We start from the raw sequence: 19,726 nt of genomic DNA, 5'->3' as shown, positions 1-19,726 counted from the left end.
TGGAGTGGTGTTTTGGGTCATTGGCCTGTTGAAAAACAAGTGATGGCCCAACTAAGCACAGAGCAGAAGAAATGGCATGTCGCTGCAGAAAGTTGTGGTAACTATGCTGGTTTGGAATGTCTTCAATTCTGTATAAATCGCTAACAAGGTCACCAGCAAAGCACACCCACACCATCACAGCCCCTCCCCCATGCTTCACGGTGGGATCCACACCATGAAATATCCTTCGTTCACCATTTCTGCATCTAACAAAGACACAGAGGTGGATAGAACCAGCTGTAACGTCCGTGGTCGCTGACCACGAACTCCTCCCATCCTGTCGACGCCATTCTCTCCAGAGATGTCTGCACATGCAGCCGTCCTGTTCCGCAGCCACCACTAGGGTGCGCTCGCGAGTTCAGTCCAGCCTTAAGGAGCCGATTGCTCAGAGATCACCCTGGACTATAAGAAGGGTTCTGCCCCTCCCTGCATTGCCTGAGCTTTGTTGTCATTACCCTAGTCTGTGTTTGTAAATGGTCTACCAAAGTGTTTTCCAGTTCCCAGTGTTTCCCGTTCCTACTACCTGTATCCCGTGCTATCCTGGTCCAAGTGCCGTATTGAGTTAGAGACATTCCCCAGGGAGGACTTTTGTGCGTCCGGCAGACAGAAGAAGAATCCTCCGCTGGGGACACAGATCCAAACTGGCAGGTCACGCGGGTGCCCGTAAGACCCGAGACCTGATTGCTCGTCAGTTCTGGTGGCCCACACTGCCCAAAGACATCACAGACTTTGTCTCCTGCTGCACGATGTGCGCAGCAAATAAAGTTGCCCATTCCAAACCGGCTGGCCTGCTCCAGCCGCTGCCTGTGCCCGATGCACCCTGGCAACATATTGCTATGGACTTTGTCACGGACCTGCCTCCCTCTGCTGGTTGTAGTACGGTCTGGGTGGTGGTGGACTGATTCTCCAAGATGGCTCATTTTGTTCCACTGACCGGCCTACCTTCTGCTTCCCGACTGGCGAATCTTTTCATCCAACGCATCGTCCGACTGCACGGCTTGCCTCTGCATATTGTGTCGGATCTGGGGGTTCAGTTCACCTCAAAGTTCTGGAGAGCCCTCTGCGGACTCCTCGGTGTGAAGTTGGACTTTTCCTCAGCCTACCATCCCCAGTCTAATGGCCAAGTCGAGAGAATAAATCAGATTATGGAGAACTATCTATGACACTTTATCTCCAGGCAGCAATGACTGGGTGCAACTACTTCCTTGGGCGGAGTTCTCCTACAGCAACCACACCAGTGAGACCACCGCCTCCAGCCCATTCTTCATGGTCTACGGCCAACACCCACGAATATCTCTCCCTGTTTCCACTACGTCCCTGGTACCTGCAGCTGACTCTACATTCAGGGACTTTCTACAAATCTGTCAGCAGACCCGATATTCTATTCTGCTGGCGGTCGACCGAATGAAAAGAAAGGCAGACACATGAAGACTAGAGCCTCCCCAGTTTCTTCCAGGCACTAAGGTCTGGCTGTCCTCTAAGAATATCCATCGTACAAGTTTGCTCCCAAGTCCCTCAAGATCCCCAACTCCTTCCATGTCTCCCTTCTGAAACCTGTGGTCCTGAACCGCTACTCCAAGATTCATAGTCCTGCAGTGGCTCCCATCGGTTCATCAGATACTTTTGAGGTTAAGGAGATCATGGGACACCAAAAAAGTAAGAGGAAGAACCTTTTATTTAGTAGATTGGAGGGGTTTGGTCCAGAAGAGAGGACCTGGGAGCCAGAGGAGAATCTCAATGCTCCTACCCTCATTAAGAAGTTTCTCTCTCAAGAGGAGGGGGCGTAAGAGGGGGGATACTGTAACGTCCGTGGTCGCTGACCACGAACTCCTCCCATGCTGTCGACGTCCTTCTCTCCAGAGATGTCTGGACATGCGGCCGTCCTGTTCCGCAGCCACCACTAGGGTGCGCTCGCGAGCTCAGTCCAGCCTTAAGGAGCCAGAGCGCACACATGTGTGAGATTGAGCTGATTGCTCCCAGATCACCCTGGACTATAAGAAGGGCTCTGCCCCTCCCTGCATTGCCTGAGCTTTGTTGTCGTTACCTTAGTCTGTCTTTGCAAATGGTCTCCTAAGTGTTTTTTCCAGTTCCCAGTGTTTCCCGTTCCTGCTACCTGTAACCCGTGCTATCCTGGTCCAAGTGCCATATTGAGTTGGAGTCGTACCATGCCTGTCCTGCTACACCACGCCTTGTTCCTGCCTGCTGCCTAATCCCAGCCGAGCCTGTCTTGCTACTGTCTGAGCTACCACAGGTACACCTATATGAACTATAGACTGTGACCTGTGTCCTGTTGGCCAGCTGCCAGGTTCCCTTTAAGCATTCAGCCACTTAAGAGGTGAGCATCCATTAATGGCAGTGCTAATTTGACATCACAACAAGTAAGACATTTATACAGAATATATCAGGTTTGAAATTCTGCATTGTATAAATCTGATATAAAGCGATTAAGGTACCAAGCAATATAAGCTTGCAAGTACTCGAAATCTGTTACTATAAAGTATTGATATCATTATGATAAACATGTAAAAAATCTTTCAGTTTAGTTTACACTTACATAGACAGGATGAAGGTCAACACCATACATTTCAAGGGATTTGGCAACTGACAAATAATTTGATTCTGCTACAGCAGGAACCTGACCCCTACAAAAAACAAACAAACAAAAAAAAACACAGATGTATGAGAAATTATTATTTAACAAAATTGCTTTGGTTGCAGATGATCACTCTAAAGAAAAAGGTTGTCAATATAATCAGTAGCAATTTCCAAAATCTCACACAAAAGCTGGGATTGTACTGCCTTTTTTAGCATCCAGTGGAGTGGTATTTAGTACACTCAGAAGACTATTAAACTTTTTTTTTCATAAGATACCCACTAAAGCAATGTGGTGCATGAACAATGGTACCAATGCATTACAAAGATCAATACATAATTGGTGAAAAGGTTACAATTCTGTACACTGAATATTCTAACAGAAATGTATGCAATGTCGAGACACACTGCTAAATATACCAATGGCTATAGAAAGGTGATGTCACCATATCCCAGTCATGAAGAGAGATAAACATGTCAGATCTCCAGACCATCCAGAAACGAAGATTATCGACGAGAACTGACCACCACGGGGTATTTTCACACGGGGTATTTTGCCGAGTTTTTTGACGCGGAAACCGCGTCGCAAAACTCGGCAGAAACGGCCCGAGAACGCCTCCCATTGATTTCAATGGGAGGCGTCGGCGTCTTTTTCCCGCGAGCAGTAAAACTGCCTCGCGGGAAAAAGAAGCGACATGCCCTATCTTCGGGCGCTTCCGCCACCGACCTCCCATTGACTTCAATGGGAGACAGGAGAAAGCGTATATCTCGCTGTTTTATGCCCGCGGCACTCAATGGCCGCGGGCGAAAAACGGCGCGATAATTGCCGCGAAAATCGGCGTGCAGGGAGAGGAATATCTGCCTCAAAGTTCCAAACGGAATTTTGAGGCAGATATTCCTCCCCCAAAATACTCCGTGTGAACATAGCCTAATAAGCTTCAAGAGTCCAGTCTAGGATGGAGATTTCAGGCAATAGAAGATCCTTCAGAAAAAGAGTAGATCCTTCAGCAAAAATAAAAAAAGCCTTTGGAATAGCACAGTTTAATTGACCTGAAAATAATCCACAACAGCAGAAGAGAATCTCCACATGTAAGTATTCTGGAGGCTACAGAGCACTTTTTGTGACTCATCTGACAAAAGAGCATGGCATAGTGCAAAAGGTGACATGGTTAAGTGAAAAGGGCATGGCTTAAAATGTGTCAAATTGTGTCAAAAAGTGGTCCAAAGTTTGTGAACCAAGAGCGGTGTAAAGTTAGGCAGAATTGTTAAGGCTCCATGTACACGACCGTGCCCGTAATTACGACCCGTAATTACAGGCATGGACGGCCGCACACAGCCGGCCGTATTTACGGGCCGGTTGTGCGCGGCTCGTAAAGGATGAGCCATACATTTGGTGTATTTCTATACTTTCTGAATTGAAGACAGTTCAACAATGGTTTTATTACTACAGTTTCTCAAATTATCAGCACAAATATTTAACAAGGAACAACACAGACTGTAGTGGTAGTGCAAGAATAGTAAATGAGGCCCTTTATCTCCAATTGTTCATATGATGAGTAGGAGGTACTTGCTATAGAGAACTCTGTCTTTTTTGCAGGGCCCGATTTGGGATGTGAAAATGAGCCCCTTTCGACGGGACAGCTTGTTGATCGGCGCTCATTTGCTTCTTTCAAAAAGAGCAATGATTGGTTATGTATGGGGACAAGGGATTGTTACTACGATCATTTGTCCCCATACATTTCCATGATGTTGGCAGCACATCTCCCTGTTTAAACAGACCGATAGGCTGACCGATAAAAGAGCATTTTCCTGTTTATCGGCTAATCGTTGCCCTCAGTGGCGTAACTACCGTTGTAGCAGCCATAGCGGCTGCTACGGGGCCCACGGAATGAGGGTGCCCGTGCCGCCCGCCGGCACGGCCCCCACCCATGACCAGAGGCTCCGCTAGCAGTAGCGACGCCACTGAACACTACGGCAGAGCGGGGAGGTATCTCCCCGCTCTGCTATTAAATGGGTTGTCCCACAAAACACATGCATCCCTTATCCACAGGATAGGGGATACATGTGTGATCGCTGGGGGTCTGACCCCCAGCGATAAGAAGAACTGTGGACCGAAAGTCCACCGAAGTGCTCCATGAAAAACCTTGGACTTCTGGGGTCTGTGTCCGGCAGCTCTGTAGAAATTAATGGAGCGCCAGTCGCGCTTGTGTGCATGCGTGGCTGGCGCTCCTTTCATTTTTATTGAGCTACCGGACACAGACCCGGAAGTCCAAGGTTTCTCATGGAGCACTTCGGGGGACCTTTGGTCCCCCGTTCTCCTTATCGCTGGGGGTCCCATCGGTCGGTCCCCCAGCGATCACACATGTATCCCCTATCCTGTGAAAAGGGGATACATGTGTTTTATGGGATAACACATAGGCTACAGGCTGTTTTTTTTGTTTGTTTGTTTTTATAGGGTGGTTGGGGCTGTATGGTGTTATGTACAGGGGGGCTGTATGGCATTATCTACAGGGGGCTGTATGGCGCTATCTACAGGGGGACTGTATGGCGCTATCTACAAGGGGACTGTATGGCGCTATCTACAGGTGGGCTGTATGGCACTATCTACAGGTGGGCTGTATGGCACTATCTACGGGGGGCTGTATGGCGCTATCTACAGGGGCTGTATGGCACTATCTACAAGGGTATTCAGGAAAACAGCAGCACAGCCACAAAAAATTCTTCAGTGGGAAAGGACAAGTCCCCAAACATGGGTGGTGCACGTAGCAAAGAATCCCAGGTCCAAGGGAGACAAATCAATATGCAATCAAAGAAAGGAACTGCAGCACTCAAGATAATCCAAAGAAGTGTATTTGATTTATTCACCAAGCATAAAAACACTTGCAACGTTTCAACCCATAAATGGGTCTTTATCAAGCATGATAAGCACCCAGGGAAGGGGGCCCTGATAAAAGTTTGCTATGGGGCCCAGTCTTTCCTAGTTACGCCCCTGGTTGCCCTACTTACACGGGTCAGTGATTGGGAACGAGCGCTCATGAGACTCGTTTGCCTGATCATTGGCCTGTGTAAAAGGGCCTTAAAGGCAATTTACACCTATGAAATAGTTTTTTGTTTTTTTTAATAAAAAGGTCTATCAGTGATAGACATTTTCATTTAAAAAAAAATTTAAGAAAATTAAAAACACGACTTCAAAAGGTGGACATAGCCTTTAACTTATCTTGTAGTTTCTGTGGTAGATTGCAACTCATCAGTAATATGTGGCTGCTTGAATTGAATTATCTAGTCTTTTGAGAAATAAATTATAGCCTTCAGTTTTTGCAACTATTCTAGATGTCTTTATGATGACTTACTTTAGGTGTTAGCAAGTTTGCTGTAGAGTGTCAGTGAATAAGGATCATGACTTGCATGATACATGAAAACAACTTATTGGTAAGGTAGGTCAATCTTTTATTGACAGTGTGCGCATTAGTCGCTTACATGCTCTCTAGTATTCAATACAAATCACTGTTATTTTTATCTGCCTACAGGAGCCATGTGGCGCTAAACAGGCTGCACTTATTGTATGTCCAACCCTTAAGGCCCTTTTACACCGGCCAATAAGCGGCCGGTGCAGTGAGCGTTTGATCCTGTAACACGAAGCTATGGATGGGGACGAGCGGTCGTTACTCTAATCGCTCGTCCCCATACGTTATTATCATGTCGGCAGCGCGTCTTCCTGTTTACACACGGAGATGTGCTGCCGACAATGATAATAATTCACTTTTTTAAAACGATATGACCAGCAGATGATTGAGCGATTGCTCGTTCATTTGCTGATCGTTCCAGTGTTTTATGAACGCTCGTCTGCCCGATAATCTTCCAGTGTAAAACCTCCTTAACTCTGTATAGGGATCGAAGTATATGTAGCTAGTACTAGACTTGGTAGACTGCATGGATAATTTATTCCAATGACTTTTATTTCTTCATGACCCCAGAGAAAGCTTCAATAGTAATGAAGAGTACATGTCATATTTAAGCGGTGGAAGATCTACTGTGTCTGCAGACTGGAAAAGCTTGAGGGACTTGCAACAGTCCATTCATAAGCAGTTAACCTATCATAAATGTACTGCAAGTAAACTGCCTTTGATCCTATATTTTATTTGTGAGAACTGTCTTACCATATCCTGTAAACCCTCATAAAAGTTTTTAGGAGTCACTATAATCTAATATCAATAATAATTAAATCCAAGTGATGTAAACGAAGGTGAGTTCATCCTCTGAAGATCTTCGAGTGGTAAGAAGATATATATATATGTATAGGTACACAAAAAATGTCAACTGCACAGTCCAGGTCTCATAAAAATGTGGGTGCAAGCCCGCCAGGGATACGGCTACAGTCTCCCAAGGTATATATTTTTCCAAAAAACAGGCAGCACTCAAAAAGTTGTATCAAAATTAGAAAGGGTGCTTTATTACATCAATCCAATACAGCAACGTTTCAGCTTTTCAGTATAGCCTTTTTCAAGCTTGAGAAAGGCTCTATTGAAGAGCTGAAACGTTGCTGCATTGGATTGATGGAATAAAGCACCTTTTCTAATTTTGCTACAACTCTTTGAGTGCTGGCTGTTTTTTGGAAAATTTTATATATATGTATATATATATCTCTATCCCAGAAATGAATCCTGCCGCACCAGTAGTAAAGATGAAAAACGTGTGGTTTATTGTGCCAACATGGCAAGTGCAACGTTTCTGTCCCACATTGGGACCTTTGGGACATTGGGACCTTTTTCAAGCATGTGGGACAGAAAAGTTGCACTTGCCATGTTGGCACAAAATTGTAGACTCATGGTGTCACACTCTAATCTGCTAATCAATAAAAGGAACCTGCAAAGTTTTCCTAAGCCTCTTATAGGACTGGTCTGTGGCTCAGTGGTCCAAAGTCATGTTTCCAGATGAAAGTAAATTTTGCATTTCATTGGGAAATCAGGGTCCCAGAGTCTGGCGGAAGAGTGGAGAGGCATCAATCCAAGTTGCTTGCGGTCCAGTGTGAAGTGTGCAGCCGTGTACCAGAAAATTTTGGAGCACTTCATGCTTCCCTCTGCTGACAATCTTTATGGAGATGCTGATATCATTTTCACTGCCAAAAGTACCAATACCTGGTTTAATAACCACAGTGTCACTGTGCTTGATTGGCAAGCAAACTCGCCTGACCTAAACCCCATAAAGAATCTATGGGATATTGTCAAGAAGAAGATGAGACACCAGACCCAACAATGCAGATGAGCTGAAGGCCGCTATCAAAGCAACCTGGGCTTCCATAACACCTCAGCAGTGCCACAGGCTGATCGCCTCCATGCCACGCCACATTGATAACACCTCAGCAGTGCCACAGGCTGATCGCCTCCATGCCACGCCACATTGATGCATTAATTCATGCACAAGGAGCCTCGACCAAGTATTGATTGCATATACTGTACATACTTTTCAGTAGGCCAACATTTCGGTATTAATCATCAACATTAAAAGAAAAAAATGCTGGAATTAGATCACTCTGTGTGTAATGAATCTATATAATATATGAGTTTCACTTTTTGAATTGAATCACTGAAATAAATAAACTTTTTGATGATATTGTAATTCATTGAGAAGGACTAGTATGTATATATATATATATATATCTATATATATATATACATATATAATACACATATAATACACACAGGGCCTGCCTTAGGGGTCTGCGACCTGTGCCTTTGCACAGGGCGCATCACTCCAGCAGGCGGAAGCGGACGCTGCGCTGGCTCCCTTCCCCTGCTTGTTTCAGAAGCACCCAGGCCCGGCGACTCAGCAGTCGCCTTTCCGCCCGGGCGCTTCTTCACTCAGTGGCATCGCTACAGCTGTAGCAGCCATAGCTGCTGCTAGCGGCGACACCGGGCATGGGGGCGCCCGTGCCGGGCCCCCCCCATGGGCAGCGCCGCTAGCAGCCGCTGCTATAGTGGCAGCGACGGCACTGCTATCTCCCTGCTCTGCTATCTACTAGCGCCACTGTAGCTCCCTGAAGGAGCGGAATCCCCATGTGGCTGGGGATTCCACTCCTGGAGCGCTCCGTTTGATTTCTCTGTCCATATATGGACAGTGACATCAGGGTTGCAGATGCTGTGACCGGGGATTGCACGCCAGGAGAAGCCAATAACATCACTGTCTATAAATGGACACAGACGACAGGAGCTTCCGGACGGGGATTCCACTTCAGGAATTTCCCCTGATGTCACTATCGATATATGGACAGAGAAATCAAGGGGAGCGCTCCAGAAGCGGAATCCTCAGCCACACGGGGATTCCGCCCCTTCAGGGAGTTACAGTGGCACTATCTACAGGAAGGGGGGGTTGCTATCTACAAGGGGGCTGTGTGGCACTACCTACAAGGGGGCTGTGGGCTGTGTGGCACTACCTACAAGGGGGCTGTGGGCTGTGTGGCACTATCAACAAGGGGGCTGTGTGCTGTGTGGCACTACCAACAAGGGGGCTGTGTGGCACTACCTACAAGGGGGATGTGGCACTACCTACAAGGGGGCTGTGTGGCACTACCTACAAGGGGGCTGTGTGGCACTACCTACAAGGGGGCTGTGTGGCACTACCTACCAGGGGGCTGTGTGGCGCTACCTACCGGGGTGCTGTGTAGCACTACCTACAAGGGACTGTGTGGCACTATCTACAGGGGGAATCTGTGAGTGGTGGACTGATGGTCATTTTACTGTGAGTGGCGGGCTGATGGTCATTTTACTGTGAGTAACGGGCTGATGGTCATTTTACTGAGAGTGGAGGGCTGATGGTCTTCAAGTGATTTCCACCTGTGACCTCCAATTAAAATGAATAGACGGCATAAAATACCTGCTGTGCCCATTTGGTGCTTTTTTGCCTGCGTCTTTTGCATTAGCTTCAACGGCTTAAGAAAAAACTGAAAAAAAAAACAAAACGATCAAACAACGCTGTCAATACAAAATCTGCTTCAAAATTCCTGAAGCAATTTTGAGGCAGATTTTTTTTGCCTTACAAAAAACGCTGTGTGAACATACCCTACGAGTGTAGCGCTTGTTTTTAGCAATTTTCTGTCTTTCTCTAAACTATTTTTGGTAGGGGTGCCTCTGTACTAGGCTACAGGATCACGCTGGCCTACGCAAGGATCCCTAAACTAAAGTTTTTTCACGTCCGAGGTGCACCAGTGAGGAAAGCGTTGTCACGGATCACCCATAGACGAGACTCTATGGAGGGATGCGTGACACGCAGTAAAATAGGACATATGGAAACGGTCATGTGAACAGCCCCATTGAAATACAGGAGTCCACGTGACGGCCGTTGTTTTAACGGCCATCACACGGACGTGATACACGCTCGTCTGAATGAGCCCTTAGGCAAAAGGAACATTTGTATATCTAGCTGACATTTACATAGGTGGCACCCAGTCACAGGTCACAGTAAGTACACAGGTTATCATGTTCATCAGTTCTTTCACAATTGAGAATGTTTGATTGACTTTTCAATAATAAGTTGGAGTTGGAGACAAGAAGCAATCAGAAAAATCAGTTAAAGTGTAGCTAAACATTTGACAAACTTCTGACATGTCATACTGACATGTCATAAGCTTGGATTGGTGGGGGTCTGAGCACTGAGACCCCCACCAATCGCTAGAACGAAGCAGTTGAAGCGCTTGTGTGAGCGCTCAGCCGCTTAGTGTCTGTTCGGCTTTTTCCAGAAATAAATGTATCGGTGTACGGACTCAATAGAAAGTCTATGAGCCCGTATTCCGATATATCGGCTTTCCGGAAAAAGCCAAACAGACAGGAAGCGGCTGAGCGCTCATACGAGCGCTTCAGGTGCTTCGTTATAGAGATTGGTGGGGGTCTCAGTGCTCGGAACCCCACCAGTCCAAACTTCTGACATGTCACTATGACATGTCAGAAGTTTGTCAAACGTTTAGCTACACTTTAAACAATTATCTTCAAAATGAGCTACTGCCGAGACACATGGGTATAAATTATAAAACTGTTTCAATAGAATAGTACCTTTTCATATGTCTATACACAAAACATTCATAGTTGTCTTCTGTCCCTAACATTGGCAGGATGTGCACCTGGAAATGTTGATATTGCGAATGCGCTATTGATTCCGTCCAAAAAACTGAACCCTTACGGAACGGTCACAAACGGAAACCATCAGCAAAGTATCCGTCACCATTGAGATCAAAAGGTGATGCAAACGGAAGCTATGGTTTCCGTTTGCCTTTCCGTTGAGGGGTTCTCCTGATGGAAAAATCAGACGGAACCCCTCAACGAAAAGTCAACGCTGATGTGAGTCGAATGTATGCAGCCAGGCTTGAATGCATTAGAATAGTTGAATATAAACCGCACCTATATTAAATTTACCAGTACATTGAAATAGTCAGAACAAGTTTATCAACCTTTCTATGCCAGTTTAATGGTGTAGAAAAGTCACAAAAGTTCCACTTTTACAAAAAAGGGGGTGGGCTCTTGCAAGTGGGGTGGAGTCAACCACAGCCCAAGAAAAAGGATTAGAATTTACATTAAAAAACTGGTGTAAATTATAGTGGAAATCCATACCAGCTCCGGGGTGGCATAAATTTCACTCTGTGGAGAGCAGGAAGGTAGAGGCCCATGCCGGGCTCTGTACCCTGCTTTTACCGATCGGACTACCCACCCAACCCCCACCTCCGGACCATTAAATAAACAAATGTAAAAGAGAAAAATATGTACACCTTGCCGCTCGTCTGGCTCATACAAGGTCCTGACCAGGGGCGTAACTAGGAAAGACTGGGCCCCATAGCAAACTTAACATGGCCCCCCTCCCCTGGGTGCCATACAACCCCTCCTTGTAGATAGTGCCTCCCCATACAACCCCTTTAACACGTCGGTTTTAAGGCACAGTGAACGCCGTAAAAACGAAACCCAAAATACAATGGCTGTTTTTCACCCATTTCACCCCACAAAGAAATTATTTTTTCAGTTTCCCAGTACATTATATGGTACATTAAATGGTGCCATTAACCACTACAACTCGTCCCGCAAAAAACAAGCCCTCATATGGCTATGTCTACGGAAAACTAAAAAAGTTATGGCATTTTGACGCGGAAATCGTGTCGGAATCAGCACCATAAAACGTCCGAAAACGCCCCCTATTGATTTCAATGGGAGGCAGAAGCGTCTTTTTTCCTGGGCGAATTTTTTCTGCTCGCGGAAAAAAAAAGCGTTGTTTCCTTTCTTGTATCTCAGCATTTTTTGCAGCATTTTTTGCCCGTGGTCCTTGCATTAGCTTAAAAAAAAAATAAGAAAAAAAAAGTGCAGGCAGTTCAAAATCTGCCTCAAAATTCCTAAGGCCCTGTTTACACTGAGTTTTTTGACGCGGAAACCGCGCCGCAAAACTCCTCAAAAACCGCCCGAAAATGCCTCCCATTGATTTCAATGGGAGTTGGACGAGTTTTTTTACCGCGAGTAAAAAAACAGCGTCGCGGTAAAAAGAAGCGTCATGACCCATCTTGAGGCGGTTTCCGCCTCCAAAACCCCATTTCAATGAGTCAGAAAGAGGAAAAAAACGCCTCGACGAGTGTTTTGACGAGTTTTTGTCAAACCACTGTGCAAAAACCGTCTGGAGCAGTTTTTGCAGGAGGAATTCTAAGGCAGATTTTTTTTTTGCCTGCAAAAACTCTGTGTGACTTAGGCCTTATTCACACGAACGTCTCTTATTTGCGCGCATAAAAAACGCAGCGTTTTTCTTGCGTTGCAGTTCCGTGTGACATCAGTGTACAGTGAAACACAAAAAACACATGAAAAACACGCCAAAAAATTTCCGAAAATGCCTCCCATTGATCTCAATGGGAGGCGGAGGCATTTTTTTCCCGCGAGCAGAAAAACCGTCTCGCGGGAAACAGAAGCAACATGCCCTATCTTCGGGCGTTTACATCTCTGACCTCCCATTGTTATCAATGGGAGGCAGAGAAAGTGTATTTCGCTGCGTTTTTGCCCATCGGCGCTCAATGACCAGGGGCTAAAAACACGGCAAACGGCGTGCAGGCAGATCAAAATCTGTCTCAAAATTCCAAATGGAATTTTGAGGCAGAATTTTCTGCCTGCAAAAAGCTCCGTGTGAACATACCCTAAGGCCTAATGGAAAGATTTGCACCTCTTTACTGTTTCGGATGAAAAATTGAAACAATGATCCGAAAAAAGTATTGAAAAATACTTTGTGTGAACAGGGCCTGATAGCGTGAACGTTATACTTTATTTTTCCCTGTGAAGGTGACTGTGAAAGGACTGTGAACGTGATCTATTAGTATGCAGAGCGCTCGCTGTGAGGCACACCCTGCATTGCCGGAGGTCCTGCAAATCATGTTAGAATATTCAATCCAAAAACCAGATGAAAGTGCAAAACGTATTAACTGCCAGACCTTTGCATCCAGGACCTCAACAATCTACACAAAAAATGTCATTTATTTTTTGTGTGGTCAAACTGATAACATTTTCTAAAGTTGCATATACTATGTGCAATGATACATTATTTGTATTACTATACTTTATTGTAAATTAACTTTGTCACTATGTAATGTCTGATATTGTTTGTTTCATGTTCCCTCTAAATTGTAAAGTGCTGCCTAATATGTTGGCGCTATATAGAGATTATTATTATTATTATTATTTATTCCTAAATGATTTTTTTTTATTTTTTTTTTAAAAGACACACAAATCCTGCAACATATTGTATGCCATGTTCCTCATCAACAATATAGACTTAAAAAGGGGCCCCCTGGCATTACCAAGTGAAGAAAGGGATTACATGGTACTGGAATTTGCGGATGTGACCTCGAAGTACACATGCACTTTATGAAGGTCACACAGGGCATACTAGACGTTCTCACTCAATTATAGTAAGGGTATGTGCACACACACTAATTACGTCCGTTATTGACGGACGTATTTCGGCCGCAAGTCCCGGACCGAACACCGTGCAGGGAGCCGGGCTCCTAGCATCATACTTATGTACGATGCTAGGAGTCCCTGCCTCGCTGCAGGACAACTGTCCCGTACTGTAATCATGCTTTCAGTACGGGACAGTTGTCCTGCAGCGAGGCAGGGACTCCTAGCATCGTACATAAGTATGATGCTAGGAACCCGGCTCCCTGCAGTGTGTCCGGTCCGGTACTTGCGGCCGAAATACGTCAGTCAATTACGGACGTAATTAGTGTGTGTGCACATACCCTAAGAGTTTACATCTCCTGGGACTTTAGAGTCTAGCATCATACATTTTGGCACGTTGCCATGGCTGAAAGTATACCTCACATTTAGTTGAAAAAATAAAGCCTTTTATTATGGCATTGATTATTATTATTATCCCTTCAATAAATGTATTTAAAGGGGTTACAATGTTTTTATATGGTAACAAACTCCATAAAAAAGCACGGCAAAAAAAGAAATGCATTTTTTAACGAAAACGGACTGTCTCACACACATAGCAGTGATATGCTCTACTACAAGGTGAATACACATCAAAGAAAAAGGTGAAGCGGAGGGGAGCACATAGCTACAGGCAGTAATGGATATAGTGTCAGTCTTCTAACTCTCCCTGTTTAGACTTCTAACAATGACGTGATTAGTCAGCAGCGCTTAGCCAAGCTTACCCGCAAAGAACGAGTACTGCATGTAACCGGACAGCAAGACGAAATTAGCTACACACAGAATTACTAATAGAGCGGGAAGCTGATGACTCATGGTAAAGATAGTTATACAAAAACATACTGAAAAATTAGAAATATTGCCACGCTATGTGTGTTAAAAGAGTATTCCCAGAATTGACAATGATCATCTATCCACAGGATAGGTGATAATTGTCTGATCGCTGGGGGCCCCACCAATTGCAAGAAAGGGGTTAGCGAGCGCCCTTGTTCCTCCTCACTGAAGTCAAGCAGGACTGAATAGAGAGGTGGTTCAGCGGATAACAATGTCTATGAGAATGACGAAAACAGCTGAGGATAGCGCTCGGCTGTTTCCATCAGTCCCATAGACATTGAATGGACCAGCGGGCACATGCTCGACCGCCGCTCCACACTATGAATTGCAGTGTATTCAGCTGTGGTTTTACTCAATATGATCAAGTTGTACTGTTTTTTTGTGACTTGTCAACCCAAAAGTTTTAGTTAGAGAAATAAAAATACACTATTGAAAACTGCATGTGCCCACTTTACATGCAGAGCCACACTTGTGGTGTTCAATAAAAACGGTCCTAGGAACGTTCACTAGAAATGTTTCCTTAAGAAAAATGAAAAGTCTTATCATAGCAAAAATCTCTGCAGAGGGTTTCATTTTTGGCTTGATATTGGTGCTGTTTCTTCATAGAAAACAAGAGAGAAGGAGTTTTGCAGCAGAGGCTTTCGGCTTCATAAGGTTGCTTAAGCAGCCAGACCGCCTGCTCTGCCGGCCGCAACTCCCACCATAATGTTTAAACTTCTGGTAGAAAACGCATCCAGCAACAACAATGGAGGTACCCTTTAAATATAAAAAAAATTAAGTGCCATAATTTTAATTCTGATCCCTATAAACTGCAAATGCTGACCATAAAACATTATAAGAGGTTGTTTCATGAAAACAACCCTTTTTCAAAAAAGCCAGGGGGGTTAGGAGCCCCCACCCATTTGTCCTAACACGACATATAGACATGGTTGTCCTGATGGGACAACACCTTTACGGAAAACATAAAGAAAACATAATGAGAACAAAACATGATGAAAAAAAACATAATAGAATTGCTTTCCTTTGTAACCTATCAAATGCCTGCTATTGTTAACTAATCTGCTCTAAAAATGGTTGCCCCGAGTATGCAAAGTTTTTATAAACACCCCCTATAATGTCCTATTGATGATAAATAAAACCATGTCAACACATTAACACGTTTTATACACATTCTTGTCAGAGGCCAATAAATCTAAAAAGTCTACTTGTGAGAGCGGTTATATGGGCTACATTCAGGTCAGGATGCCAAGGTTACATAGAAGTCATCACTTGTCAACAAAGATACCTCCTGGAAGACTATGACTGAACAAAGAAGCAACACTAATATACATACGCATGTTCATGTCATACAGCCTGCCTGGTAATGGAAAAGTGTGGGACAACTTGCTATTACGCCCCAAGCACATGACCGTGTGCGCCGGCCGAGTCCCGTCAGTGATTCGAGGAAAGATAGAACATGTCTAATCTTTCCTCGGATTGGAGACTCGGATCATTTTTCACGGACGAGATTCACCCGCTAAAGTTTATAGGTCCGTGAACTCTATCGGGTGCCACTCGGATGCCGTTAAAAACGGCCCGAGTGGCACAACGGTCGTGTGCATAAATCTGTCATTTTCATTTTTCTCTTTTGCATATTTCACACCTAATCCTTAATAAACACTAATAATACAAATCAGGCACAATGGAATGCTTACATTAGTGTTTTATGCATACGTTCAATTGCCTCTTCCAACTCTTCCTTCTGGTCAGGCACAAAGCGATATTCTGACACGTAACCAGCAAGGTTCTTATATGGATCATAGTCACCGAGCTCCGCTGTAATAGAGAGAAGCCGCCATTAATTACACAATACACCAAATGTATACAATCTGATATTGTACTTTTGGAGATCTGGCGTGGCGTTTACATTTTTAAATATGAAATGTACAATTTGAACTTTGGAACTCAAATATGGAAAAAGGCAATCACAGAAAAAAAAGAAGCGGGCAAAGCCCGAAGCGCATTCTGTAGGATAAAATCCATTCTTGTTAGCCGTAATTAAAGGGGTTCTGTACTAACTTAAAAATATGGTACAAAGTGTCAGAACATCAAGCGCTAACACTTTGTGATATACAATAGGGCAAATTTACTAATCATAGTGCGCCAGAATTTCAGCTCAAACGGAGCCAAAAAATGGTGCACATGCCATGCATGACATTTATTAAGTGTTTTAGACACTTTTTGCGCCTCAGAACACAAGTGGGCATGGCTTAAAGGAAATAGGGGCAAGGATTAATGGAAAAGGGCATGACTTAACATTTTTCAATGAATAATTAGTGTAAAGTAAACAAACCAAGAGGTGGCATAAAGTTAGACAAAAGTCTCTAACGTGTCTCGCAAGATGCACCAAATTTATCCTACAGTGTGAGCCACTGTGATAAATTTGGTGTGCATTTTCGGTCTGGTTCAGATAAATTTGCCCGATTCTGTTAAAATTCTGTATCTGGAAGATGCTACGTCATGTACAAGGACGGCTGTAGGTCCGTCCTTGTGAGCTGCCACACGGACAAGCTGGCTTCAAGAGAACTCAATGGAACTAGAGCGGAGGCTTACTAGGACAGACCTGTAACTGCTCTGACGGCTCCCAGCTCCCCTGTACATGCTGTAGTTGCCCATTATATATTACAAAGGGTTAAAACTTGATTAAAAGGGGTTACTGTCTTAATAAAGCAGTATTACATACTGTATATAAATCAGTTCATTCATGGCTAAAAACCACACAGTATATCAAAACCCCCCAACATAAAAAAAAAAGATCAATAAAAAAACAAAAACAAACACCCAATTTGTAATATGCTGCGGAAATCCAAGGATGGATAATGGATTACAAGATAATGACACCAAACGCAATATATGGAATACATATTTTTATTTTCCACTTTCTCGCATCCAGTATGAAAGCAGCTGATTAACGGTCTATATTATCAGTCACTGAAAAAAAACAAGTTTCAAGCCGGGCTCACACATGGTGATAGTGGTGCAGTTGAGAACAAATTAGATTTTTGCCATTGTGGTTTTTCCCGGATGAGCCAAAAAGGGTCAAAAACACTATAAGGGCACATTCACACGTGGCAGAATTGCTGTGGAATTCCACTGAGGACAGTCCGCAGTGGAATTCTCGATCGGCCGTTTTTTACATTTGTTTCTATACATTTTTAGGAAAGTTAAGTTCAGACGTTGCGGAAAACTCAGCTGCGGATCATAGGCTGTGGTGCAGAATTTTCCCTCAGCAGCATGCATTGTCTGTTGCGGAGAAGTCCGCTCTGTTTTCTGCAACGTCTGAATTACCTGTCAAATATACAAATGTTGGTGCAGATTCGTTGCGTAATTGCCCCAAATCTGCGCCAACATTTGCAGCGGAAAAACTCCGCCACGTCTAAACGTGCCCTAAGTGTTCCAATCCGCAACATTCACTAAGGCTGTGCGTGAGCGGGAAATCAAAAAATTCTATTCACTTGCATGTAATAGTTGTATGCTGCAGTAAAAGAAAAAAAAAGCGTAATTCATATTTTATGTAAGGAATATGGGTATTAATAATTTTAAATAAGTTACAGATCATGAATAGGCAGCTGTGACATATACATAATGATTGAATGTAACATTCCTTTAGCCTACAAATAGGACATGTAGAGAAGACTCAAGCCTTTTCCTTTGGGAAATCAGCCCTAAAACCTATTTCAAGAAAAGATCGAGCTAAGCACTTTTTAATGTATTTGTAAATGTTCGCTTGCGAGGCTGTACAATAGCTAAGCTTATCATTACGTTCTGGAAGGACATTAATAAGAAATATATATTAATAGAAGAAGGTGCTGAGTATATCTTAGACTAGATTTGCTCCATCTGGGGGATTGACATTTTAGCATATGTTTGGCGGGGAAGGGCTTGAAGGTTGTTTGTGTGAGATAAAACCTCAACTTCAAAGTTCTATTTATTTTAAGAAAAGCTTTTTCAATTGAAGAGAGTTACCGGCAGAACATTATTATACTGGAGAAAGGGAAAACTTTGCAGAATGCTGAATCTCCTCCTGAAGGAGCCTTCTTCTCACAAGGAAGTCAAATGAGCTTTTCTTCAAAAAGGACACAAAAAAATGATAACCAAGAAAAGCGTTTAATCCTCCGCTACTCAAAATAGCTGATTATTTGTGTGCGCTGGGTTTTTTCTATATCCACTTCTTGGATCCAGGCTCTTTCAACCCAACTATGTTTTCAACTCCTTCAGCCTATAGGAATCTATTATTTGTTATCTGATGCAGGTCTGTGCGACCCTCATTGACATTCCTCACATTCAGTTCCCTTCATCCATCCGCCAACACTATAATGGTGTAAGAACGGATTAGACTGGCTATTATACACTTAAAAGAAACCTAAAAAGTGGAACTAAAGGAACTCTCCATCACCAGTAACATTTGGGAAGAATCAAGTGGAATTTATAATTGTTTTTTTTAAAATTTATCAACAAATTGTAATAGTGAAAACATGCTGTAACCCATTAGCAAGTAGCCCAATGCATCTATTATAGTCTACATAGCGAGAACAAGTAGAACGGGGTTATAGGAGTTATTTGCCTGTTTTAGCAATTAGAAGATATAATGTTCAATAGGTTGGACACACTATATGAAAAGTTTTAGAAACACAAATGTCAAATAATACTGAGCAGCAATAGTATTCAGTTTTATTCTCTTTGACAACTCCTGTTGTGTCAATTGGTCACCCTTGACTCCTGTAAAACATTAGCCCTGTATTACATGCATACAGTGGTAAGATCTTCAAGTATTTTTACAATTTCTGACAAAGTATGTGCCCCTTAAAATTATAACAATATAAAATTATACCAAATTTTACATATGAAATGTAACGGTCACCTTTAACAAAAAATATGTTTCACCGCCTCCGATAGCATTAATTGCTACTAAATGCTATAATTCTGTATTAGCCTTTCACATTACTTTCCAGAACTACTTTTTCAGACACATTGCAGGTTTTCATGCATGAACTGCATGTTTCAGCTCCTGCTACAGCATCTCTCTGTTGGGTTAAAGTCAGGGCTGTGGTTAGGAAAAAGACAAAACTTTAACTTTGCTTGTTCTCCTTTTGCATTTTGTTTACTTGTATCACTGAATAACCCTATTGTGTGTCAACTTATACAGGTACATCTTTTAGGTGCAATGCAGAATTCATGGTTTCTTCAAATGACTACAATTGACTGCTATTATGATGTTCTTCCTGTGGAATAATTTGTTTAATTTATGCTAAATATAACGGTACAGTGAAGGAAATAAGTAT

At 43.5% G+C, this 19,726-nt stretch overlaps 1 protein-coding gene across 1 annotated transcript in view; it reads right to left on the bottom strand.

Moving 5' to 3' along the window:
- EPB41L4A (erythrocyte membrane protein band 4.1 like 4A) overlaps positions 1 to 19,726 on the bottom strand; it is a 317,566-nt gene that overhangs the window by 110,746 nt on the left and 187,094 nt on the right. Inside the window, exons 6-7 of the mRNA XM_075836702.1 lie at positions 16,100 to 16,220; positions 2,594 to 2,681 (exon numbers count right to left, since the gene is read on the bottom strand). Coding sequence (XP_075692817.1) covers positions 2,594 to 2,681; positions 16,100 to 16,220 — 209 coding nt within the window. The remainder of the gene's footprint in view (positions 1 to 2,593; positions 2,682 to 16,099; positions 16,221 to 19,726) is intronic.

This window comes from Rhinoderma darwinii, chromosome 1 (genome assembly GCF_050947455.1).
Source record: "Rhinoderma darwinii isolate aRhiDar2 chromosome 1, aRhiDar2.hap1, whole genome shotgun sequence".
In the NCBI taxonomy this organism is placed as follows: Eukaryota; Metazoa; Chordata; class Amphibia; order Anura; family Rhinodermatidae; genus Rhinoderma; species Rhinoderma darwinii.
Note: the sequence above shows the minus strand (reverse complement) of the source record. Positions and strands in the feature narration are given on the sequence as shown.